The sequence below is a fragment of the Lagopus leucura genome, unplaced genomic scaffold (genome assembly GCF_019238085.1).
Source record: "Lagopus leucura isolate 7727_CA_CO unplaced genomic scaffold, USGS_WTPT01 Super-Scaffold_100001, whole genome shotgun sequence".
Taxonomy (NCBI): domain Eukaryota; kingdom Metazoa; phylum Chordata; class Aves; order Galliformes; family Phasianidae; genus Lagopus; species Lagopus leucura.
In genome coordinates this window covers 82,304,493-82,330,272 of record NW_024962262.1, presented here as the reverse complement: position 1 = coordinate 82,330,272, position 25,780 = coordinate 82,304,493, and the positions used below count along the sequence as shown (strand labels likewise).

The 25,780-nt window shown below is 36.3% G+C and overlaps 1 protein-coding gene across 1 annotated transcript in view; it reads right to left on the bottom strand.

The window, feature by feature from the left end:
• Nucleotides 1-25,780, bottom strand: part of ROBO2 (roundabout guidance receptor 2) — a 409,630-nt gene that overhangs the window by 37,728 nt on the left and 346,122 nt on the right. Inside the window, exons 17-21 of the mRNA XM_042867094.1 lie at nucleotides 22,863-23,045; nucleotides 13,425-13,467; nucleotides 11,734-11,861; nucleotides 6,679-6,960; nucleotides 1,626-1,782 (exon numbers count right to left, since the gene is read on the bottom strand). Of these exons, the coding sequence (XP_042723028.1) occupies nucleotides 1,626-1,782; nucleotides 6,679-6,960; nucleotides 11,734-11,861; nucleotides 13,425-13,467; nucleotides 22,863-23,045 (793 nt within the window). The remainder of the gene's footprint in view (nucleotides 1-1,625; nucleotides 1,783-6,678; nucleotides 6,961-11,733; nucleotides 11,862-13,424; nucleotides 13,468-22,862; nucleotides 23,046-25,780) is intronic.

The window sequence follows — 25,780 nt, the reverse complement described above, 5'->3', positions numbered from 1 at the left end:
TAAGTCTAATCTTTAGTTCTATATTTGTCCTTGACTTGTAAAATACACATTAGAAGATCTTGTTATAATCACTCTTAATGAGATACCATTAAAAAAAAAAAAAAGTACACCAAAAAAACCCACCAAAACAAACCAACACATAAAAGAGTAATTTAAAAGATAAGGAAAAAACTGAATTGATAGGAACCTGCAAGACTGGTGATTACCTTATTCTTAAATACAAAGTGTTGTCTTGGTGACCAATGTAATTTCTTCTGGCAAGATAACAGAATTATGCAACTGAGAAGTGAAGCTCTGTGTCACAAGGGATTTCTCTGGATGGTGTTTCCATTTAATTTTTATGCTATTTCATTGTCGTTGAAGAAAATCTGAGTTGATCACCTTCTATAGCTTAATTATTTTAATGAAGTGGCTCAACGTATGTTTTAAGGACATGAACTGATAATTACAAATTCTAGATAGCTAAACCATCTTGAATTTATTTTATTTTTATATCAGATACAGAAAAAATGTTTATATGAACTTCTTTTTCTTGATATTTCAAAAAATATTTACAACCAGTAAGTTTGCTCATTTTCCTTGATATTTATTTTGGAATTCTACCTCTAATATAGCCTTAATTTTAAAAGGAACTCCACTGACATACAGTTAGCTACCATTCGTTTTAAAAGTCAAAAATTAACCTTTAAATCTTCTGATTTTCATCATAGAAGTACTTATAAAAGAGATAGCACTTGAAATATTTTTATTCAGTATAACTATTAAAACAATTTTTAAAACATATACTTCATCATTAGGAAATATTGATTATTCCATATATTTAAGCAGGTAGATTTGTCCCAGAAGGAACTGCAGTGATTCTCATAGGCACCAACAGAGTTGATCACAGTAAACTATTTTTCTGATTTTCCTCCAGAGTTTGATAATCTGCAATTTCATATAATTTCACTTCATAGAAAGCATTCCATAGCTGCACTTTGTGTAGAAAATGTCTCTTTCCTCTTATTGCTTTTTATGTGATTTTTTTTTTGTCCTTGAGAATAAGTTTATGATATTCAAAGATAAGTGAAAGGTTCCAGAGTCTCAAGAGTAGTTTAAATTAAAAAAATACCTACAAATTTCCTCAACTGTGAAGTTTCTTCTAAATGGCAATGAGAAGATTACTACCAACTGGTTGATCTTTTAAAATCAATACAATTTTATGTGTATTTTTTGCTCTGTTGCATCAGACAACAGAAAACAGGCAACATCAAACCAGTGAAAAAATACAGTCCATATTATGTCATCCTTACTCACTAAGTCCCATAATCTACAAGCAGCTCCCAACAAAATTCATCAGGCTAACTGTGACGTGAGAAAAAGTCTCAGCATGAGTAAGCAGAGAAACCCTACATGATGATGAAACAAGGTTGATTTTGTTTCCATCTTCATTCGCTCTCATGAGAAGCTAGTCACACAGTCCTCCTCCATAGCCTTCAATAAGTCTATAGGAAAAGGTGTTCTCTTTTTTAAAACAAAATAGAATAATGTTGTCATTTGGAAAAAACAAAAAACAAAAAAACAAACCAGAAGCCTCATCTCCACAAATCACAGACTTTTCTTCGAAAGAAAAAGAAGAAAATTACCCTGCTTCTTGTTGATCTACCCCGTAGTGTTCCAGCTCTGTGCCTGGGAGGGGTTGCACAGGAGGGGGTGGGAGGGGAACACTGGCCCAGTTTGAACCATTATTTTTCTGAGGCTTGGCAGTATTTTTGCTTTTCTTCTTTTTCCCTCCTTTGCCACCTGCAAATCCAAAAAGAAAAATAAAATTTTTGAGATATAATGTGAAAAAAGGTAGGTTTTTAAATTTTTTTTAAATAGAATTCTGATTCCAGATGGCATGCCCCAAAACAGAAGATACATTTATGTCTTAGCAGAATCAGCACCAGCATCCTAATGTTTTTACAAGGTTAAAAATAATAATGGAAAAATATTCAGAATAGTTAGTTAAATCACTTCTTTTTAAAATGTGAACTGCATATATTTGCACCACAGTAGTGCACAGTCAAGGAAAGACATATCTTGCTGCCTCAGGAATACATTTCTGATTTATTCATGTGTTCTTTATGATTTCTTGCATTCACTGATGGATAAAAATATAATAGACCATTACAAATTCTTTGAAATGTCAGAAACAGAAATGTGTGCTTATAACATTGTTTTTCATGGTTTCTTTCTGTGGAAAACACAGAGGTTAAGGGCACAATAAAAATATTGTTATTAAGCTTAATTTTTTCAGCTTGAATGACATATATGTAGTCAAAACAAAAAGAAACTGCATTTTGCTGATAGAAATTTATCAAGTTTCATTGTTTTAAATATCAGGAAGTCTTCTGCAGTATTTTAGAACAACTTGTTTCACAGGATTCAATTACCTTTATGCCATTCTGGACAACAGGTTCTATTACTGATGTAGAGCTCTAATGGAACAGCTAGAGGAAATGAATGGAGCAACACATTTTACTTAAGCCCTTTTCTCTTTTCCCATTCTTTTTATACCCACTTTTCCAAACGAGACATTTCAATTTGTGGGAAAATAATCCTACAGAAAAAGCTCCCTTCCCATTTGTTTTGCTTCTTGTATTTTGCCCTGATCCTTTTTTTCTAGTCAAGAATTAATTAGTAGGAAGAACGAGACAAAAAATATTTCAAATACCTTGACTGCTTCAAGATCCATCCATTTCTGTTTTATTAAAACTCTGGATTGTTGGGCAGAAGAATGGTTTGTTGTATGCTTTTCTAGTGGGGTACCTAGCTAGCAGTCATTTGGGCCTTGCCTGCTGCAGAGAGCTGCAGAGAGCTGTCTAATCCAGCTACCCACTACCATCTCATGCTTCTTTATAAGGATCAATCAAAAAGCAAATCATGTAAAAAATTCCAGACAGAAATTAATCAGAAAAGCTACAACTGATTTGTCAGGCAGGGTGGCACTCTGTGGCACCATCTTCTTTGCCATGGTCTTAGCTTTAGATATAGAGACATTCAGAAAGAGGTGCAATTTTAGCATGAGATAAACACTTGTCACAGATCTCAGCCCTTGTCACTTGTCTTTTCGTCTGAGAGACACTGGGAGTGAGGGAAAGCTGAGGCTGAAGCATATACAAAAGAAGAACATGAATTTAAGTGTTTGAAGGATAAACTTTGGAAAAGTCAGCAGGATTAGGAACAAACGAGCTAAGGCAGGAGTGCTTTTCTGGGAGGAAAGCACAGGCATACGTGTGTTGCTGGGGCATTTAATCTAAGAGTATCTAAGAGTATTTAAGGAAGAGAAATGGAGAGGAGCGTTTAGAGATTAGCTGATATGGAGAGGGAGATTTTAAAGAGTAGGATCTTGGTAATCTTAGGGGATTGATAAAACAAAAGGTGGATGTGCGAGATGTTACTATGAATCCAATTGGATTTGAGGGGTTTTGTAGATAAAGGGCAAATACAAAAGAACTATAAGAGAGAGTGAAGAAGAGCTGAGGAACTGCTCATATGAAATAAACAAAAGAAAGTTCAAGGTCATTACTGGTAGGGAAAGAAGCCTACTCTCTACAGCTAGGCAGAAAATTCTCTTCTCCTATTCCCACGGAGAGAATTATTCCACTGCCAGACTAGTGGACCAGATACCTAATACATGTAGTACTTGATGTGTGTTTGAAATATAGAAGACTTGTTCCCCCATAGCAATGATGCTTGTTATTTTAGTGTCTTCTCACACTGAAATTAAATTATATTGTTTACATCTCTAGATGACTCAGGTTCTGGAAAAAGAATTTACCACTTGATGAAATGATCACAGCAACAAGTTAAGGTTGTAGATGTTCTGCACAAAGTACAGCCACAAAATTACCCTACCTAACAAAGCAGTTGAGTGTTGAACTATTTTCCATTCCACAGTGGGATAAAATTTCTCATGACATTCACTGGAGATAGAGAGAGACTTAGAATAATCTTTAGAATTTACATGTACTTACAGAACTACCATCTGAGGAATTGAAAGAGTAAGTTCCCTGCTCACCTTAATGAGAAAAAGGTAATCAAAACTGGATTCTGACTACAGTAATGCTCTAATTGTCAGATTATTTGAAGGTCTTCCTCAAAATCTCATGCATTATAAACATAGTCTGTATTACATAGATAACAAATGGGCAAGGGAGAGCAAAATACTGACAACAGTCTAATACTCTAACAATCATCTGAGCCATGGGACATCCAGTTGTGATCAAAGCATGTGTGATCTGTTCATAGAAGGACAGGCTACCTGAAGTCTCCATGTTTCATCACAAATTCTACTTTAAATTAAGAAATACTACACAAAACACACTTCACTTGAAATATTTCTTCAAAGTCCAGATTTTGATCAACTGACATTTTTGTAATGAAAACCACTGATTGTATTTTCTCAGAAAGTTCTAAGGCAGTTGTACCTGTCAACACATTTAAAGTGTGATATTGACTTCTACACATACGTACGTACCTCAGCATATCAAATCCTGTATTTTCAAGCAGTCCCAGGTGCCAAAAAGCCTCTTGCCAGTACATATTACATACAAAGATCAAGAACCTTTCTCGTAGGATTGAATGAACTCAGCTCTCACATACCTTTCCATCAGCGTTGTAAGTCTATTTTTCTATCTCTTTCAAGTAAGCTAATATTTCCAATGAGGACACAAGATTTGCAAATAAATTTGTTTATTTGAATTATGGGCTAGCGTTTGTAGGCTTCTAATCTAAGCATACAGTTTGAAATAGGTGTCATTTAAGTTGACATAAAAAAGCTATTTCTAGAGTTGATCTTTTACTGTGATGATTGCTCTATGTTACAGCAGAAATTTAAAAGGCTATAGGTACAGTAAGAACTTGAAATTGAATTCTTGCCGGCTTACTCCTATTTTGGTTAAGTATAATAGCAGGTTTTAATTTCTGGCTTTTCAATTTTCATCTTAAAAAAAAAAGACATAATTATACATTGGTTGCTCTGAAAGTAATGCCTCCAATTTATTTCCATGGAAACTACAACAGATACACAATAACACTACTTGCAAGAAAAAATTCTTAGCTACAAAACAGTTTTTGAATGTAGTCACCACCATTAACAGATTTACATGGATGGGCTGATTGAAATACTCTTCATTTCATAGTGTGACAGCTGTGCATGGCTGTCTGGAATTGGCTTGTCTTTCATGTTTCTGTCAGCAACTCCTGAAATGCACCATCCTCCACCTTACTGTGCTCATGTCCATTGTTTACTCTCTGTAAACATTCAGAAAACATTGGAGGATGTCAAAGGGTGCCATTTTTTCCACAATGACGATTTCAGTGACACACCTTTGCTGACACTCCCATGTCAGACGCCATTTTGCCAGACTGCCTCTCTGCCACCATCTGTCATATGGCAACAAAATGTAATGGAGTATTGGTGGGAAGGTTCAGCCTCTACTACCATACCACCAACATCCACCTCTGACATTGTCGGCCAACACAATGAAATAGGAGACAAAACTTTTGGAGCAGCCCTTGTATGAAACAAAAGCAACAAGTAAGCAAAATTAAAGAAATCAAGTAAAAAGTGCATTTAAATATAATCACATGTACTATAATCATTTTCATCTGTAAAAATGTGTTATGTTTCCAATATAACATGCAGCACACATACAAAATTTGCATTCTCTTTATATGTAGACTTGTTGCACTTTTTGCAGCCTCAGTCATCTTGCAGAGCCTACTTTTATTTCTGAGCTGCCTGATGGAAATACAACGTTTAGAAACAGCTCATGGGAGTGGGGAACCTGTTAATAAATCAACAAAAATATTAACCTCCTCAAGAAGTTCGTTGTGGGTATGCTCATAAACTGAAGAACAGTGTAACTGCAGTATAAACTGTGCTTTCAGGGAAAGAACATGACAAGGCAAGATTTCAAACTGTCCTGGGAAGTTTTGGGCACAATGGTTGGGAGGATTCTCCAGTGATGTTCAAGTAAGTTTTGCAAGAGAAATTTCTATGCTTTTTTATTTATTTTTTTTAGTGGAGGCCAATGGGTTATCTTTTGTTGGCAGTGGGCAGGCACTCTCATACTTATCTGCAAAGTGCCTCTGGGAAGTTTGTTTGCCTCCCTGGCGAGCTGCTGACAAACACCCCTCCGTCCCTCACCCACCCATAGCTGTGGAACCAACCTGAGAGGCTGCCACTCCTTTCGGAGCTGTTGTGGGAGCTGGTGGTGCTGAAATCCTGTGACTGGTTGTGTGGCAATCTATTAGCCAATCCCTCAGCCACGCGGTAGTCAGGGATGTAAAGCAAGGCTAAGGGTTAAAGGGCAAAGGTCACAGTGGCATTGTGTGATTAGTTGACAGCACAGGCACATGCAACACATGCAGTTAGCAAGTCAAGAGCAGATGTGGTGGGGCCGCAAGTTTTAATTTAACTTATACCTTTCCTAGCCTAATGGAAGGCAGATGGGTTGATGACTATCACAGCAGTAAAAGCACAGAACAATATATTTTGTGACTGTGAGGTTCAGCACGCATGCAAGATACATAAGTATTAGTTCCGGTAAATATGAACAACATCTCACATGGTACTTTTTTTTTTTTTTTTCTCTAATTCATGAATAGATGATACAGTATATAGTTCTGGAAAATATGAGCTGTAATTACCATTGTTGCCTTTGCCTTGTTCTGGTAGAGAGTAGCCAAATCCCATCAGGTCATTTTTTTGCTGAATTGAGCTTTTCCACTGAGGATCAGGTAAGTCGACTGCCAACTCATGGATGCTGTTGGAATGCAGGATCTGGGTGGTGGCATATGGCGTAGCTTGCGTTATTTGGCTGGAACTGTTGTAACTAGTTTTTGTCGTGAAGTCAATGCTGCTGTAAATGGCTCCATCAGAAAGCATAGTAGCAGTTTTATCTCCTTGCCCTGGCACTGGTGGCAACACATCTGTGGTGAGCATAGGAGAATGAAACAAATCATTGATGCACAGGAAGCCTGAAAGTATCAAGGTTTAAGATGAAAAATAAATGTGTCATTTTGCACGTTTGCATTTCAGCTGAGACAAGTCCATGAACCAACGAAGGGAAGATGATATACAACCATTGCCAACCTATCAGCATCTGTGACAGGCCTACCACTTGTCCTTCACGTCTCACTGCCTGAAACCATCTTTTTTTCCCATACTTTCAACTGCAAAAGTGAAGTTTGGAATATTTCTCTACTGAAGAATGTTTTCAATTGTTCATTCTATGTCAGAACCAACGTCTGGGCTTCAGGGAAATGATAAAAGGAACAAATTTACAAATCACAGAGGAAACATTCCTAGCAAATATGTAGCAAAAATCTTAAGTGGATGCCAAAGCTCTCAAAGTAATTTTTGAGGCCATCACCTTACTTTCTAGAAGTTTTATGCATCAGCTTATCTAATTTTCTTTTTGACATTAGTTAGCATATTTCTCTTTTTCAGCAAAAGAAAAACCTGACAAAAACAAGTTGTTCCTGAAATGTGAAAAAAAAAAAAAAACCCTATTATTCTGAAGGGATTTCAGTGATCAGCCTCTTAAAACAGGAAAGTATTCTTAATAATGGAGTACAACTTGTTCAAATACTCCACCACATTTACCTGAAAAACAGTACAAAATGTTTACCTAATATCTGTTGATTTTTCTACATCTTTTGAATCCTATCACATACTGCAGTTTGTATGTTTAATCAGTTACACTGGCAGTCTCTCTCCTTACTGAAGACTGTAGTGACATTTCTGGTGAAATACTGGAGTTGGAAGTTGAGACTACTGAAGTGTGAAGAATCTAATGACGACTGGCATGATGTCTCAAAGAGAACCATAGCTTGGCAGATAAACCCCTCTCGCTATTATAGAGGTCAGTATTTCAAACACTGATTACAATATTTTTAGATTCTGAAGCTGAGTGGTGCAGTTGACATAATGGTAGGGAGATATGCCACCCAGACACACTCAAAAAGAGGGTATGTGAGAATCTAAAGACGTTTAACAAGGCCAAGTGCAAAGTGTTGCACTTGAGTAGACGCAATCCCAAATATGAATACAGACTGGGAGAAGAAAAAGTCTTTGAGACCAGCCCTGCTGAGAAGGACGTGGGATGTTGGATGAAAAACTGGATATAGGGCAGCATTGTATTGTATTATGTATATGTATACATACATATACATATACATATACATATACATGTATATGTATATACATATTGTATATGTACTGGATATAGGGCAGCATTGCAGCCTGAAAGGCCAACTCTATCCTAGGCTGCATTAGAAGAGGGGTGGCCAACAGGAAGAGGGAAAGGATTGTCTCCCTCCCCTTTGTGAGGCTGCAGCTGGAGCACTGTGTCCAGGCCCAGTACAGAAAGGACGTGGAATTGTTGAAGTGGATGCATAGAAGAGCCATGAAGATGACCAGAGGGCTGGAGCACCTCTCCTGTGAAGAAAGGTTGAGGAAGTTGGGCTTGTTTAGCTTGGAGAAGAGAAGGCTCCAGGGACCTCATTGGGGCCTTCCAGTCTTTGACGAGAGGTTACAGGTAGAAGGGACCATTTTTTTACATGATCTGATAGTGAAACTGATCGTTTAAAATGAAGGAGAGGAGAATCTACTTGTTAGAATAGTGTATCATTTATATGCCATTTGCTTTATATAGCCTGATGGCAGAACTGGATTCCAACTGGAAAGTAATTGATATAATGCATACTCCTATAGTGAGGATGTTCAGATCTCATTTTAGGTATCAAAGATGTTTCTATATATTTTAGACCTCAAAAAGAAAAGAGAAGGGTTTAGAGTCATTCCAGTTTCAGACACAGGTGCTGTGCAACCTGATAGAATACAATTGGTCTCTTAATGTCTCAGGATTTTTCTGCCAATAAGATATGATAGCACAGCTTCCTTCCTCCCATTGCTGTTTATTTTTTTCCCTAGGTTGAAAACCTACATCAGAGAATTATTTTCTACTGCGTGTATGTGAATGTTTTAATATGAAGTCTAGCATCTGCAGTCTCAGAGTAACAATGTAGTACCAATTACCAGTCAATATGGCAACAAGTGCTCAGCAAATAGATTACAGGAAGATTAAAGTTGGTTGTAGAGGTACATTTTTTTTCAAACAAGAAACAACAACATGGGAACAATCGGGAATTATATTACATATCTGCAGAAAAATTTGAAGTGCCAAAAGAAGTTATAATTAATGCATAGTACAAGTCATATTTCAAAACCAGTTTATTATTATCTATCTACAAGTATACAGTGTGTTGAATTCACGTATGCCCATGTATTTAGGGCAATATACAATCACAAAATCATCTATATGCAAACACTGCATGAGATGTGAGAGTCAAGTGCACTCCTATCTTTCATGTAACTCATCCACAATATGAAGACTTGACCTTTCCACAACTGATTTAATCAAAGCATAGTGAATCACAGAATCATGGGATAGTCGAGGTTGGAAGGGACTTCTGGAATTCATCTGATCCAACCCCTGCGCAAGCAAGAACACCCAGAGCAGACTGCAGATTACCAGGACCGTGTCCAGGTGGTTTTTGAAGATCTCCAAGGATGGAGTCTCCACAATGTCTCTGGGCAACCTGTGTCAGCACTCAGTCACCTGTACTGCAAAATTATGCTTCCTGATGCTTACGTGGAATCACTTGTGTGTTAGTATTTGTGGTCACTGTCTCCTCCTAGCATTGGACACCACAGAAAATAGCAAGGCTCCCTCCCTTCAAGCATTTATACAAATTGTTAAAATCCCCTCTCTACCCCCCCCCCCCCCAGAAGAAAAAGCACTCTATAGTTCAGACTGAAGATGGACATTCGTTTCCCACTGGACATTTCCCACTAGACCACTCCAAAAGCTCTCTAATATCCATTTTTCTTTGTAACTCTCACAATAATTTCAAATATTCTAACATACTTTCTGAGGGAATATCTTTCCTGTTGTCTCAATACTATTTTGTGGTCTTCTGTGATTCCAAACCTAACCTCTGCTTACCACTCACAGATTTGCTCACCACTGCATATCTAGCATATAATGCAGATTTCATTTTTAAAGACAATTCTGTGACAGCCTTCCTCAGTTTCTGCTCCAGAGTCATTGCCACCTTACCATTTTCAAAATTCTTACAGACCTCTAATACTAATCCAGACCTTTAACCCAAAGACACTCAAATTCTATCTATGCTAGACACAACTACATTAATTTGCACTAAAAGATATCTGACTTCTGATCCATCTTTAATGCAGAAAGCATCCAAACTCAAGTGCTGAAATAGATAGGACCAAGTGAGCCCCAAACCCCCAGAATAAAAGTATGATTTGGACTGAAAAGATCATGGGTATAAGTAAGCTCCTGAAATTCCAACTGTTGCATTTCCTGGACAAATTTGGAAGCTATGCCTCACCCACCCTCAAGCCCAAAGTCTTAAAACATACTTCCAAATTAAGTCTTACAGAGCCAAATACAAACTGATAATTCTTCTGCATTATGTGATCTCATTAAAAGATGGAAAAGTACCAAAGAGCTTTATTTTCAAGAAATTCACAACAAAGAAGCTGGCAGATATTCAGTTATTTTATAAATATTGTCAGACACTTGTTTACTTTATAATATTTTTGTAAGACAAGAGTTTTAAAGCATTCTTAAATGGAAAATAAACCCTGAATGTTTTAATATAATTTGAAATCAAGTCAAACCATAGAGTTTTGCATAGGAATTTATAACCAAAGTGAGAGATTATTTTCAGAGGCAGATTTTGATACAACTCAAAATTATGTTCTTTTCACATTTATCAGTTTATCAGTTTGATAGTTTGATATACTTTCTTTGCATTTTAATGTATTTTGACATACAAAGTTGAATTGATTTTTTTATGTCTTAAAAATACTTATATACTCGTATGGTTTTTAATTTTTTTATTTTATTTTTTTTAAATTTCAGTCTTCCCCTGAACACCACTATAGAGAATAAGTTGTTATAACATCACAGAAACCAAGAAGGAGATATGAAAATTATTTTGACATTTTAAAATCACAATAGTTCATCCTGAAATTCCCATTTGAGTAAAATGCTTGAAAGAAAATAATCTCTCCAAAGATTCATCATCATAATTACAAATTATTGCCTTCTTTCATGAAGAGCCTCCTACAATTAAAAATGGAAATAACTGCCCCCAAATCTAAATAGTTTGTTTCATGTGTTCTTTCCTCCAATAAGAAGGGAAATTTCTAAATACCTGTGAGGCTTTCTTCATTGATTATGGTTGAGACTAAGAGCAGTCCCACAACAGGAAGGGGATGGGCAAGGTTACAGCAACAGTGCTGGAGGAACATGGGAGAAACATTCTTCCTGGGTTCCCCAAGTTTCTCTCAGATCTTATAGATGTCCTCTGTCCCTGACTATAGTGGTCTACACAGCAGATTGCTCGTGTCCATGCAAAAGGGAACCCATCTGTTTCTCTTGAAATGATTCTCAGACCCTGTCTTACCAGTGTGGGGTAAACTTCATGTTTTAAAGATACAGAAAGAGACACAGTAAAATAGATAATTTAAAGCCAAGTGTAAATAAAATCTTTAGTCAAATATAGAAAGAACTATAACAGTATGAAAATATTGCACAGTCTTTATCTAGGTGATAACAAAGAAAAATCCAATTTTATACTATATGGTGACAATAAAATGAACCCTACCTCCACGACTGAAATTGGCAAGATCATTTGGTCCACTAGAGCTGTTGTTAACTGGCAGACTTGTGGCAGGCCAAGAGTCTGCAAGCCAAGGATAACTGGGGTCACTTGCATTCAACAAACCTGGTCGACTGAAGAAGAATAAAAAAAAAAAGATATACATACATATACACATACAAACAAAATTAAAATATCTGTGAGACAACTCTGGATATAATAGCAATTGAAGATGCTACATAACTTCCTATCATTGTGTGTAAGAAACAGTTTAGGAGACTTTAATTTATTTCAAATTAAAATTGTGTAGTCTTTGATGATATAAAGACCTTGAGCAGTTAATTAAGGATATATACAAATCAACTTTGTCAGCAGAAGTGGGACTAGGCATCAGTCGTGATTCTGCCAGAATCCAAATGAACTCCGTTGTCTGTGTGAAATGGGGGTTAGGCAGTACCATCATGGGATCCGAAACCAAGGCCGAATGATAAATTACCACCTCAAGGGAACAATCACTCAAACTGATTGCTCCATATCAGCCATTTCCAGGACTTTGGGCTACTATTTCTTCTTTCCCTTGCATCCCAAATGCACGCCTGTCATCTACAGGCTGGTAACTCTTTCTTTAAGCACTCTTGTATGGTTTAGAGGCGAAGAGGTTTGAGTAGGATTAATGGAAAGTCCACAGCTATCTTTATCTGCCACTACTGCATGGTTTTTATATCACTATAATTTCAAGCTTTGCAAGCAGTATTAAACAGTAAGCATGTTGAAAGAGAACATAAACTCAGGCCATAAGGCACTGTGTCTCTCTCACCCCAGGATAAACAGCCTGGAATTTAGCAAGGCATGTGGATTGTTTGTATTTGTATTTAACAAGGAAAATAAATCATGTCATGTAAATGCCCCCAGCCCTCAAGCAAAATCACCCATAGTCCTGATGCTATTCTAGATTATTAATGCACTCATGAAGTTGGAGCAACACCTATAATCATTGTACTTTATTTCTGATAGGCCCCTGTCTGGTACAATCCCTAAGAGAAACATAAGTTTCTATGGAAACAGCAATAAGAAGACCCAGCAGCTTTCTTGCCATATCCACTAGCTCTCATTAGGCCTTATCTCTTTTTGCTAAAATATTGATTAAATAGGAGATTGGAAGTTATTACCACAGCCTAATTACAATCTCCATATCGGCAAAGGGAAAATAGATGAGGATATATGGGTCTGTTATCAGCTTTTATCAATTTCAATTGAGTAGCCAAAGTTGTGGAATCTAGTCCTGTCAATCTACAGCCTATTCATCATCCATGAATCATTTATTTTGTGATCGATTAAGTGTAATTGTTCACTCACAGCAATTTAGGGGTAGCCAATAAGGAGTCTTAAACAACAGCAACTTCATTTGCTAATGTCTAATTAATGCAATAAACATCTTGGTAACAAATGAACACATTCCTTGTGATATTTACTACGCATTTCTTTCAGGGCATCTGGGAGATATGAAACATCTGGGCTTGATTCCTCCAAAGTGCACAACAGATAGATCATTAAATCTTGTAGTAAGCTACTTAACTCTTTCTGTAATTGTCGGTCTTGCAAACGATTGTTTACTCAAGTGCATTACCTGCAGAATTTTCAGATTCCTAATTTTAGAAATATATGTAATGGAAAGACTTTTATGCAGAGAAACATACCTTCCATTGCTCATTAGTCCTCCATCTCCTCTTTGGAACGTGACTGTATTTTGGTTGGAAAAACAAAACAAACAAATACACACACACACACACATATAAGACAGGGAGAAATCAATTAGTTATAAGCATCAATTCAAATTGCTCAGTGTCCAAGATTGGAGGCCTCTTGACATCATCACATAAGAAAGTACAGAAATTATAAGAAAAGGATAAAAAGCACATTAGGATTACAGTTTATTTAGGATTTAACTTACAGTATTGATTCACATCAATTTGTTCTGTAGCTTGCAAGGCAAGCCAGCCATTTGAGGAAAAAATCCTGCATTTAGCACAGGCCGTTTCATATGACTTTGCAGTGCAAGACTGTGCCATGTGATGAAATTGTTTTCTTGGCATGCTTTTGCTTCGGTACATAATGACACTGCACCAGTGAGTTAATAACATCATGTTGTAATGCAGTAATATCATGTCACCACACAAATACGCCATTTCCCACGATAAATACAAAGAAGTGGCAGCTCTATTACAGCTGAAGGGATGTGTGTAGAGGGGGGAAGCATAAAGCTGCAGGATTTCCATCAGCAGCACATGTAAGAACTAGCACACACACGTAAGTGCATACACGCCACTATTACAGAGAAGAGATGTTTTCAGTCTTGCCACTGTGGATGCAAAGGATACACTGTAGCCCCATTCATAGGTATCAAGAAATAGTTCATTCCTTATCTACCTTATTAACAGGATTACATTCGAGAGTGATATAGGTAAACTCACATTACTGAGATGCTAATTGACAGGATTACACGGTCCTTTTTGAAGCACTGGCAAATATTTTGAATCAAAGTTCAGAAATGACTGTGGTTGTCCGTGGCAATATTGCATTATGTATTGTTGGGTATAGGCAGGGCTGACAATTAAAGTATATCAATGTCCTGGACACTTGCATCCTCACAGCTCTAACAAGATGACGGTTAGAATTTCAGAGAGGAATGGATTAGTCTATGAACAACTTAATTTAAAATTAAGGTCCAATATTGGAAATACAATCTAACTTTCTAAGACAAACATCTTCATCATTAAATTACAAATTCCTGAATATTTGTAGCGTTTTCCAAATATTAGATCAAACCACCAGTTCAAGATTATGCCTTCCATTATAAATGTTTCTAACCTGATCAAACTACTAAATCCAATAGAAATACTGTGATTAATAAAAAATTAGCAATGACACAAATCCACTGATGAAATACTTCTGATACCTTAGAGAATACTTGTCTCTTCATTAATTCCTAGGGTAATTTCACAGCATACATTGAGCAAAGGAGACAAAAGTAACCCCTTTGGAAGCCTTGCTGAAGAGCGCTTGGGTAGGGTGATTAATTACACTTCACTGCAGAACAGAGTATTACCAATATCAGAAAATCACTGCAGTCATATGTCACATCAAAATGGTTAATAGCCGAATTTTGAAAGGATGTAATCAAATCAATTAATGAAAAGAAAATCAAAATGCAAGTATGGGAAGTATTAAAGTCTGCTTTGAAAAATGAGATGTTAAAAACACTGCAGCTAATTAACTTTAGAGCTGATGCCACTTTCATTCATGTTGCTTTTAACAGGCTGTCAAGTGACTGCATCACTCGTTGCTTCAGTGTGAATAATCTGAAGTGTTTTGGATATCATGTGTGAATATATGAAGAGGTGGTACTGACCAGCTATGTTGCAAGCTATGTTGGTCAAAATACATTAGCACTTCAGTAGAGGTTCTGTGTCCTTACTCCTTCTCCCCTTCTCATTTAATACTACAACCTTCTTCAACTGTCAAAGCAACAACAAATAGGGACAAGAAACAAAGGTGTATTCACTAACAACCTTTGTAAATAAGGTTTACAATTTTAAGGGAATTACACTGCAACATATTTTCTGAAAAATCTCCTGGGATTAATGGTCTTGTTTCAATGACAGACTACCAGAAATTGCATTAAAGTATTATTGTCACCAACTGTGTAGCGTATACGTGTGATATTTTATCTATATAAGTCATATGGGAAAAAAATCCATACTTATGGTCTCAAAAATATTTGTATCGGTAGTCTACCTCTATAAAAGAAAGATAAAATGGAGGAGCTAGTAGGAAATCACAGCAATGTTTGCCAGACACATTCTATTTTCTACTCAGTGAGGCAAGAGAACTTGAAGGCATGCTAGGAAAAAAATATCAAGAAGATGATCGCAACCTTTGCTGTAGAGCTATAACTGCTGTGGAATGGCTGCTGTATACAAGCTTGCTGAGAAGAGACAGGTATCCAAGCATTTACTCTCTTTTCTGCTACCTATGCATCCTAATGGTAGCAACCATTTCAGGTTTCTTCCTACATTAAACAACCTTATGCCCTCCCAGCATAAACACTGTCTTCAGAAGAGCTTGTATTGCAGTGACCCAGTTTGGTAGGGAAGATCGTGCCTGGCTTATGCAATATGTATGGAACTGGGAAGGAATACAGGTGCTTTCATTTAACCTACTCCTTGCAAACCAGCACAGTTTTGGTTGTAAACTTAATCAGAAAAGAAACAAGAGAGCATTGTGGTTTCTACTCTTGGTCGTAAAGGCTCTGGAATATCAATTAAGCTAGCCAAAATTGGAATAAGTGAGGAGATATCATCAGGATGTCATAGAAAAAAAAATATGATATTCCAGATGACTTCCATAAATGGGCTGAGGGAAGATAGAGAAGATGTCTTTCTTTTAGCGTCAATATTGTGAAAGAAAAGACAGCTAAAAAACAGAAGACATGGTCAGGCTGCCAACATAAGCACTATGTTTATCATTCCTGCCATACATTTTGTCAGCATTTTTGCCTGCAGTTTGATTTCTGCAATTACAAAGCAAGTCTAAATGCCTGAATAGGAGCATATTTAATGCAGTGCAGACATGTAGATGTCACTGTAAAAATAAAACACACAGGCAGCTGGCTTTATTCATCCTGTCTCCACTTTAAAAAGATGCAGAGTAATTTCAAGGGGCAATGTAAGAGGAGAAAAGGAAGGATGTCCCTATCACTGACCCACCCATCTCTCTTGCTTTTTTTATCACTGAGGAAGCACAAAATTCTTTCAGCATTCTTTGCATCTGATATATGTTCTGAAAAAGGACACAGACCTGAAGGGATGAGATTGGTTTTCAAAAGAAGATAAAAAAAACAACCTCTGCATAGAGAGATTTTGAAGGAATCCCCACTAGCTTATACTTGAAGGACTGCAAGAAAGCAGGAAGATAATCCAAAGCACATTTTAAATGCATAAATATTTAAAGAAATTATATTGTATATATTTCTATGAAGAATGGCATATGTTAAAGAGTTTTTTATATGCCTTTTATTAAATATATAAGGAGATGCTCATACTATTTACTAATATTATCTGACAAGGTTAAACTTAATCTTCGTGCCTGCTAGGACTGGAAAAATATGAATATACAGTAAGTTGACATTTTGAGGCAAGAAAGCTTTAGAAAGCTTTATGTACGCCTATCTCTAGAAGGCCACATTTTCCTACCACAAATGAAAACTTTAATGTTGCCAGCCAAGTCTTATTCCTTTTCCTGATAAGCTGTTCCTCAAATATGAATGTAGATTAATCCTTTTTTAATAAGCATTAACTCAGAACAGATAATCAGCATATAAAAATTCCATCAAATCTTCTGCCTACCTTTGGACAATTCTGTCAAACAACTTATCCTCATTTAACAGCTTCAGGAGTTAAGCATAAAATGTGTAGCATTCTATAATTCCTTAATTATCTATTTTTAATTTGTTTTTGTTTACTTGGTTTCATGAAATCTTTAATCCCAAGGAGCACTAGTCACTAAATAAGCTTACCTACTCATAAATGAAAACACATATTGACTTTTCTTGCATGACTGATGGCCTAGACAATCTTGAAAACACCTGAGTATTCAAGTGAGCAGTTGCTGGCACAACAATGAGTTTGAAGCCATAGGAAAGATAAGCAGATAAATGAAATCTCTCTTATTTCTACAAAGTGATTCTGTGCCTTTGTTGTATAAGTCTGTATACCAAAACGTGAAAGGAGAATTGCAGTTTCCACTGCTACATAAACAAGTTCTGTTCTGTCACTGTAATATGGGACTAAAAAATTTTTCTATTATACTAGAAGTGGTCAGAAGACTTTTTTGTTACACCTAACTTTTCTTGCATATGATAAATACAGTGCATGTTTATATCCAACAATCTGAGCAAAACGTAACCATAAAAATAAAAATAAAAATCAGTTTAGTAGTCATTTTAGCTTTTACAGATACTTACAAAAGTAATATCAATCCATTCTTTATGTTACAGAATCACAGAATATTCCAAGTTGGAAGGGACCCAAAAGGATTACAGAGTTCCCACTCCTGGCTCCATGCAGAACGACTCCAAAATCAGACCATAGGTCTGAAAATGTATCACAAAAGAGATCACTAAGAAGGGGTAATATTTGTGTTTATTGTTTCTGTGCAACATTTATTTTTGTTGGCAGCCTGTCATGGTCCCAAAAAGGTATACTTGTTGCACAGCTGCAGATCATGACACTGCTACTAACCAGGTAAGCAAAACACTCATCTGATGAACGATAGAAAATAATATGCTTTGCAGCACTGATACTACCAATGCCTGGGGAGCCATGATGGATGAAAAGGAAATGGAGGACTAGTGATTTAAAGAACTGTGACTGAATAATAACTACTGGAATCAGCTCAATTGAAAATAAGTAAAAAATGTAGCTATGGTTTTCAGTTTCAAATTTTGCTTGTGACCATCTGAGCAATCAATCAGTGTTTATGAAAATGTTTACAAAGACAGAAAGCATAATGAATTTAACTCAATCAATTATTTTTCTCTGGCACAAATCTTTACCAATAATGTGATATTTTCTGTTTGCTCTGTTTCTATGCAGAATGCTATAGTAATTTAGTCTGATAGAAGAAATCGTACCACCTAGGAATCTAACAATAGAACGCAAGCAACAGTGTTCTAGTGAATGACCTTTACTCTGAAAGTGATCAGATAGAATGGTTTTGGCAAGTAATTATATCTGCTCAAAACAGACTTTTTAGCAACTAGTTTTGAAAATTTAACCAGCTCTATGTATGCAAGTAAAACTGAAAAACAAACAAAAAACAAACAAACAAACAAAAAACACAAAGAAAAATACTACATCAGGTATAATGGATAAAATATTTATTGCTCAGAAAGTCACATGAAATAGAGTAGATGTCTAAATCATGGTCTGCTAATACTTTCAACTATCTTATTATACAGTCAACTCTGTATACTCTATCTTTCTACAAGAATTTAATGCAGATATTTGGAAGAAAAGTGTGCACTTTGCAGAATCTGTGTATATTCAGTTTAACTCATCTTCAGTAAAACTTTATCAACAGCCATTTCTAATAAGATTCTAAATACTACATACCACTAACTATTTAGATCTGAAGCCAATTCAGTGCTTATGAATCATAATTTTGAAGGAAAAAACATGCCACTGAATGTCAGCAAACCTCCACAAGCATAGATATGTTTGTCTAAATGAGATTACCAAACATATGAGAACTAAAGATGCTTCTTAGAGAACTCTAGCTCTAAACATAAAAACCATGGGCTATGTCCACTGTTTGTACTTGCTTACTTGATGATCTAGGTTCTCAGTTTCTCTAAATGATTACATATCAGGCAACAGAACTCTGTATTATTAATAGTTCTGTAAAGTCCATGAGATGTCAAAACTATTTTTAAAACCACAATTTTTTAGCAGGGACTCTGACATATCCTAGCTATTCAGGATAGCATATCCTACCAATTGCACTGAATCATGTATACCAGAAGTGGCACTAATGTGATTGTAGTTTGTGCCAGTGTCAGCTACAAAGAAAATGGAAAAAAAATTACCAGTTACAGTCAGTCAACAATTGCATGGTCATAGAACCACATTTTAAAATGTATTATTTCATTTTTTGAAAAAATATCCTATGCTCTCAATAAAAACACAAGTAAAGATTTTAAGGTAGGATGTGTTGTACCAGAACTTGTTCTGACTTGGACAAACATACCAAGAAGCCAGAAGGAGTAATTCCTGAGTCCATAGAGCTCCTTAGGACAGCTCTCCTTATCAATGTCATGGGTCCCTGGTGCACATATTACCATCTTTGCTCACATGCCTCAGCAGTCATTTGCTTTTTTCTGCTTAAGCCAAGCACTTGAACTGTGGTTTGTATCAGCAAGAAGTAGAAAGCAGCTAGCAGAACAGGACAACCAGTTCAACAATGTAATTAAGACTGTCCTCTATCATATGGATGGCAGAGGTATCAGAAAAGACTACTTTGGCAAATGCAACTTAGGACCCATGCTAAGCACAAAACTTCTTACAAATTTCTGCTGGAAAATGCTGAAATTTATCAGGCTTTTAAACTTTAATACAATTATTTGTATGTTTATGACACTGAAACTTAAGTATGAGGGTAAAAGCTAATTATTTGTATTAATTATTACTATTATTTGAATACTGAATTTTTCTTGGCTGTCCATATGTTGACTAAGCTGTCTTCAACATGCTGTTTCAGACTCACTTCATTCACTTTTCACATATCTTTAATCACACTTATGATAACGGTCTACCATATGCTATGTTTACTAAAGATATGAAAACAAGAATACCAACTTTGAATTGGATAGACAGAAAAAAGCTAATGCTTCAACTTCAAAAATTAAATGTGCATAGGTTAATCATTAGATATCCTGCAGATCTGAACACCTCAAGGCAAGGAAAACAGCTAACAGATAAAGTGCAAAATAGCTCTGTTTCTCCAGTTAAACATCAGAAAATAACTGAAATAGTTCTTTTGAATTTCAAAATCAAAAATTGGTCATAGGTGACTAATTCTTGTCTATTTATGTTAGTTCAGGAACTTTGTCCTGCAAATTACCTTAAAAACCTCATTATTTTGAAGAATTAGATGGGTAAAAAGCATGTGAATCAAGGCAAAGACATTAGTGGTGGCAGATTTTACACCACTTTGGAATCATGAGAGAAAGAATGCTACATTTTTAACACAGATAGGTAGCAGAAGTGTTTCTCCTTCTGTTCGATTTTAATTCTGCATACCTCACACGTTTATAAACACTTGGATAGGTAATGTTTGCAATGATGTGTTGGTGAGGTAAGAGACAGACTAATGGACAGTACCTGCAGGGGTGAAGGTGAAGGACTGAACTGCAAAACAAGAAAGCAAACACATTATGAGTTACACAGTCCCATAACAAGCGCTAATAGCAGGGCACAAGTTTCCTCTGGAATTTACTCAGCTGTGGTATAATATCATATGCAGGACATAACATTTGAGCTTAAAGCATTAGCCAGCCAGCAGCCAATGAGAAATGACAGTTGGAAAGTTGAGCAGTGGATTTAGACGGTCAAGTCTGAAGACAATTTTAGTGTGCGCATGCTGTTCTCCAAATTGTAAACATTAGGATGAATTTTGAACATGACCTGTTATGAACTTTCCTTGCTGAAAGCATACACAACGTCATAATTCCAATAATGGGAACAACATGTCATGATGCAATGTTCACATCACACTTAGATGCAGCAAACACTATGAGAAGGAATGAGTTGCAGTAGACAAACTGTTTAAAATGACTGTTGTAATCAACTACAGGTACATATTTTAAAGTACAAAAGGCTTCTTCCTCAACACCCCCCCCAAAAAATGCCAGTGCACACACAGGGCTAATAATGCTGTACACCAAAAAAAAAGAGTAATCTAAGCCAGTGCACAAAGGTTACCTATATGATTGCTTCCTAAGAGAAATAACAGTACCACTCTCTCTTAATATGAAAAATCTTAGGATCTAAACTAATAACTAAACTAATAAACTAATATCAGCACATGTGAAAGTATCTGCGGTTTATATTAGTCTATTAATTTATACCACCTTTCAGAAAATAAAAGTTCTGGCTGTTAAAGGAAAGAAAAAACAGTTCATCCAAAAGCATAAACTGTGAATGATAGAGTCCACGCAGTCACACAAAGAGAGGATCCACAGAAATTGAGTATATCTAAGAGCTGTGGTCAACAAAAGTGTCTTTCTTCTCTTGCTGTGCTGGCATTGGTGCTTATCTGATCTCCTCTTGGACTGCTTCATTTCAATAAGCCAGCTGAAAACTAATTCAGCAGGGGTGAGATTAGGAAGGATTGAAAACTCAAAAAAAAACTCAAAAAAACTATAAACAGTTTCCTTCTGGTTTAGTGAGTTGAATCAGGACATGGAGGAGGTTGGTGATGGCTAACACCAAGGTTTGAAGGCATAGGAATGTCTAGCCAGGAGCAGGAAACGAATGTTAGTTTTTGACAGAGATGTTTAGATACCTAGGGAACTTGTGTCTCCTGACTGGCATGTAACAACTTGTAAATTAGTGGAGTATTAGCATAACTTTAGTCTCATATAATGTCAACATTAAATATGCTGTGTCCTTATCTATGTGAATCTTACTCGAACAGAAAATGTTTTCTTTTTACATGTATTATATGAGTACTACAGGAGAAATTACCCTAATATTTGAAGAACAGCTTTTTCACGTTAAATTAGGCTTCAGAGCAACATATTTTAAGGCAATTCTATACTCATCTGACTTACTAAAAATCCATAAGAACCCTAAAGCACAGAACAATACAGAATATAGAGAATTTGGATGAGAAAAAGAAAATCATTCGTTGAATTTATTTTTCCAAATGAATTTTCAAAAATTAATTTGTAACTGGAACAGCACATTTGATGTAAAACTGAGCACACTGCAAGGGCATCCTGTGGTGTTCTACCTCCAAGTCAAAACCTTATATTACTTCTGTGAAAGGTAATTTTTGATCCCACTTTTATGTCTAATACATCTCTCTCTTTTCTTCCAGTTGTAGGTATGGAGCTGTAGATTAAGTAATTCAGTTTATTTCCCATGCATATGGCTTCAAAAACATGGAAATGCACGGGAATGAAAAAGGATACAGAATATTCTTCCTGATCTTTCCTGTAAGGGTCTAGTCTATTTCACATCTGAGCAGATAAATGGAGCTGTACTACTACAGAGTGCTTTCTGATCAAGGAATAATCCACTTCATTTTTTTATCCACTTTTTTTTAATGCTAAATGTGCTGAAGATGTAAAAATAAAGACTGTTTTATGATAATGATGAAATATGGTACTGAGCAATGCATTTAAAGCTTCTCATACACCAGCATTTTCACAACACAAATTTAAAACAAGCATTCAAAATTAATCCAGGCCACCTTTGCTGTAAGGTCAACACGTTTTTTAAGTAGGTTTATCAGCACATGTTCTCTTCATGTCAGAACCCGATGAGATGGTAATAAAGAGTTACTGTTCTTACCAGCATAATTACTGAGCCCCTTCCTCTTCTTTCTGCGCCAATACAGCCAGATGCTGAAACCCATCAGAATTACCCAACATGCACCACCGATGCCAGCTATAAAGGCAGGCTGTTTGACAACATCAGTGATTTGCTCAGTTATGCTGTTGTTATTTTCAGTGATGACAACTTCGTTACGGCTTCCTGCACAAAAGAAAATTGACAGAACATTGCTATACGGACTCCAAAATGCAAACAGGAACCAAATATTGGAAATTAAAATAAAATAGAAAAAAAAAAAAAGGAAAAAAATAGAAAAAAACAGTAATGCGCCTACAAATAATCATCCACAGTAGGAGGACTTTAACGAGTACTAATGCACATCTGAAAACCAGTGTTTCTAGTAAGTAAATCCACACTCTTATTTTGCCCATATTTATTTGAAAATATAGCTTTATAGCACTCCCCAAATTTCACAGATGCCAGTCCAGGTACTTTTTTTTAACAGTACACACACTTTTGTTTTTTTATATATAATTATAGGCAGAATGAGTGAATGGAAATCAATTCTAAAAAAACAAATCAAATGAGAAATTCAAATGCAAGACTTGCTATAATATCAAAAGGCAGTTTCTTTGATTGTTATCACCAAGCCAAAACTCTTAACTTTTGGGTTCATTTTGTTTGTTTGTTTGTTTGTTTTTGTTGTTTTTTGCTGCATTCTATACCTCTCGATAAATAAATAATAAAATGTATGAACTTTTAGTTGAAAAAGAAAGATGCCTTTTCCAATAATTATTTCATGTAGAAAACAATCCTAAGCATACCAATTTTGACACAAAGCAGAAAATAGCTTAGATAACTGTTAGCTCTAAACTGATAGCTTTTTTTTCACCTATAATAGGCATGAATAATTCTAAACATCAACTTCTAAGACATATATATGATGTGGAATATCAATTAAAGCGATCATCAAGAATAACTCTATTCCATCTTAATTTTGCCTACTACCTTAGAAAATCATAAATTTCAGTAGATATTCCCATTGCTGTGGTTTTTTTCTTTCCCTTTCCCTCTTATAGTATTACAAGAGTTGGAAGGGACCTCAAGAGATCGTCGAGTCCAACCCCCTTCCTAAAGCAGGTGCCCTACAGTAGATCACACAGGTAGGTGTACAGACAAGTCCTGAATATCTCCATAGAAGGAGACTCACAAACTCACGTCCTCTAAAATGTAACTTTTCTAAAAGGAAAAGCCTGGTGTCTGACTTAAAAATGAATGTCCATTAAAAATGCAGACAGCAATTGAGGAAATGTTAAAACATATCATTCCAGGGCCGGAACCTTTCTGCTTCCAACACCACCCTGTCAAAAATGGTTACTTTTAAAATAAGGAAATGGGGAACATACATTTTTTTGCAGGATCTTGATTCTATATGTATTTGATACAAACTGCCCACATCTACATTTTTGACAGTGATGAAGGAATTGTCCTTCATTTCTTATAAATGCATTCATATGGCTCAATCCTTGAAATGTATGTGTGATACTATCAAATACCTGTATGCATGCAGAAGAATTCAGGCAGCAAGAGTAACTACACTACTGAGAAAAAAAAATACTGTGACTGTCAATTATGAGTCTATCGCATGCACAGAGGTAGTTGAATATAATAATCAAATACTGAAACGGTCACTCAGAGCAATTAGTAGAAATATTGCAGCATTATGTCTTGCTGTGAAAATGTATGCAGTCCTCTTCCAAAATCCAGTAATAGTTAAATTTACTACTTTCTTCTTAAGCAAAACAGCTGCTATGTCAGCACTGTAGCTTCACCTGAGAGCAAATAGACAAGGTCCTTTCCAGAATAGATACAAGAGTGTCTTGACACTTCCAGCTTTATTTCCATGGATAATTCTTCACAGGAGTCAACAGTTTAAATGTGAGAGATTGTAACTGAGATCCTGTCCTACGGAGTGTTGAGCTGCCTGTACCTTCCCTGCCTGCAATCTGTACCCACATCTGGGCACTGGCCTGAGCACAGTGCTGTTCAAGCAAATGCATGGGCTTAGGTCCTCTGCTAAGCTCAGAGCTGGATTCAGTTACTCAGGAAAAAATGTGATACACTGCATTACTTTGCTATAACACCGTTAATGATCTCTGTGATTTTATTAAGCTTTCTCTCTTTCATCACCATGTCAATATTTAGTAATGATGACTGTCTGCTTTTGCAAACAAACTGCTGAAGATGTGCTAAAGCTTGGCTTGCTTTCAGTAATCTGCTCAAGAAACAAAACAGGCTTCCCACAAACAAACAGGCGCCGGAGAAAGATGCTGTTGCTTGTTAATGGAGAAACAGCCTTTTGAGTACCAGTCTATACTGGGTCATGCTGGTAAGCTTTACAGGTGTCAAGCTCTCTAAGCTCTTTCCCAAACTTCCCTATGCTGTCTTACCACTGTGAAAAAGACAACTATAACTCACATAACTCAACAAGCACCATTGACAAAGAAAAGCTGGGAGGTAGTAGAAGCAACTTTGCCAGTTTTCCTCCTTTTTTATTGCCCGTGGAAACAGCCCATAGGTGCAACCTAGGGCTAAAAGAGGAAGTGCTGAAGAGTAAAACTAATAGAAAAGGAATTCTGCAGCGTGCTTCTCTAAGCACACAATTGGTTTTCTAGTAGAAATCAGCATGGGAGTTGATGTCACTCTAATTGCCATTAACTTTCAGTTAATTCCTTTGCCCTTTGGAGGCAAGGTAATAGCAGCAGGCCGATGAGGAAACACTGCTGGTGAAGAAAACAGGCAGCCATGCTACCATGGGGAAGAGAGGGCAGGGATGGCTTCAGAGTCACCAGTTTTGAGAGCAGATGCTCTTGGGCTGAAGAAAAGAACTGTATCCTGAAAAAGCTTCCAAGTTGCCCCAGTGCAGAAAATCCAGT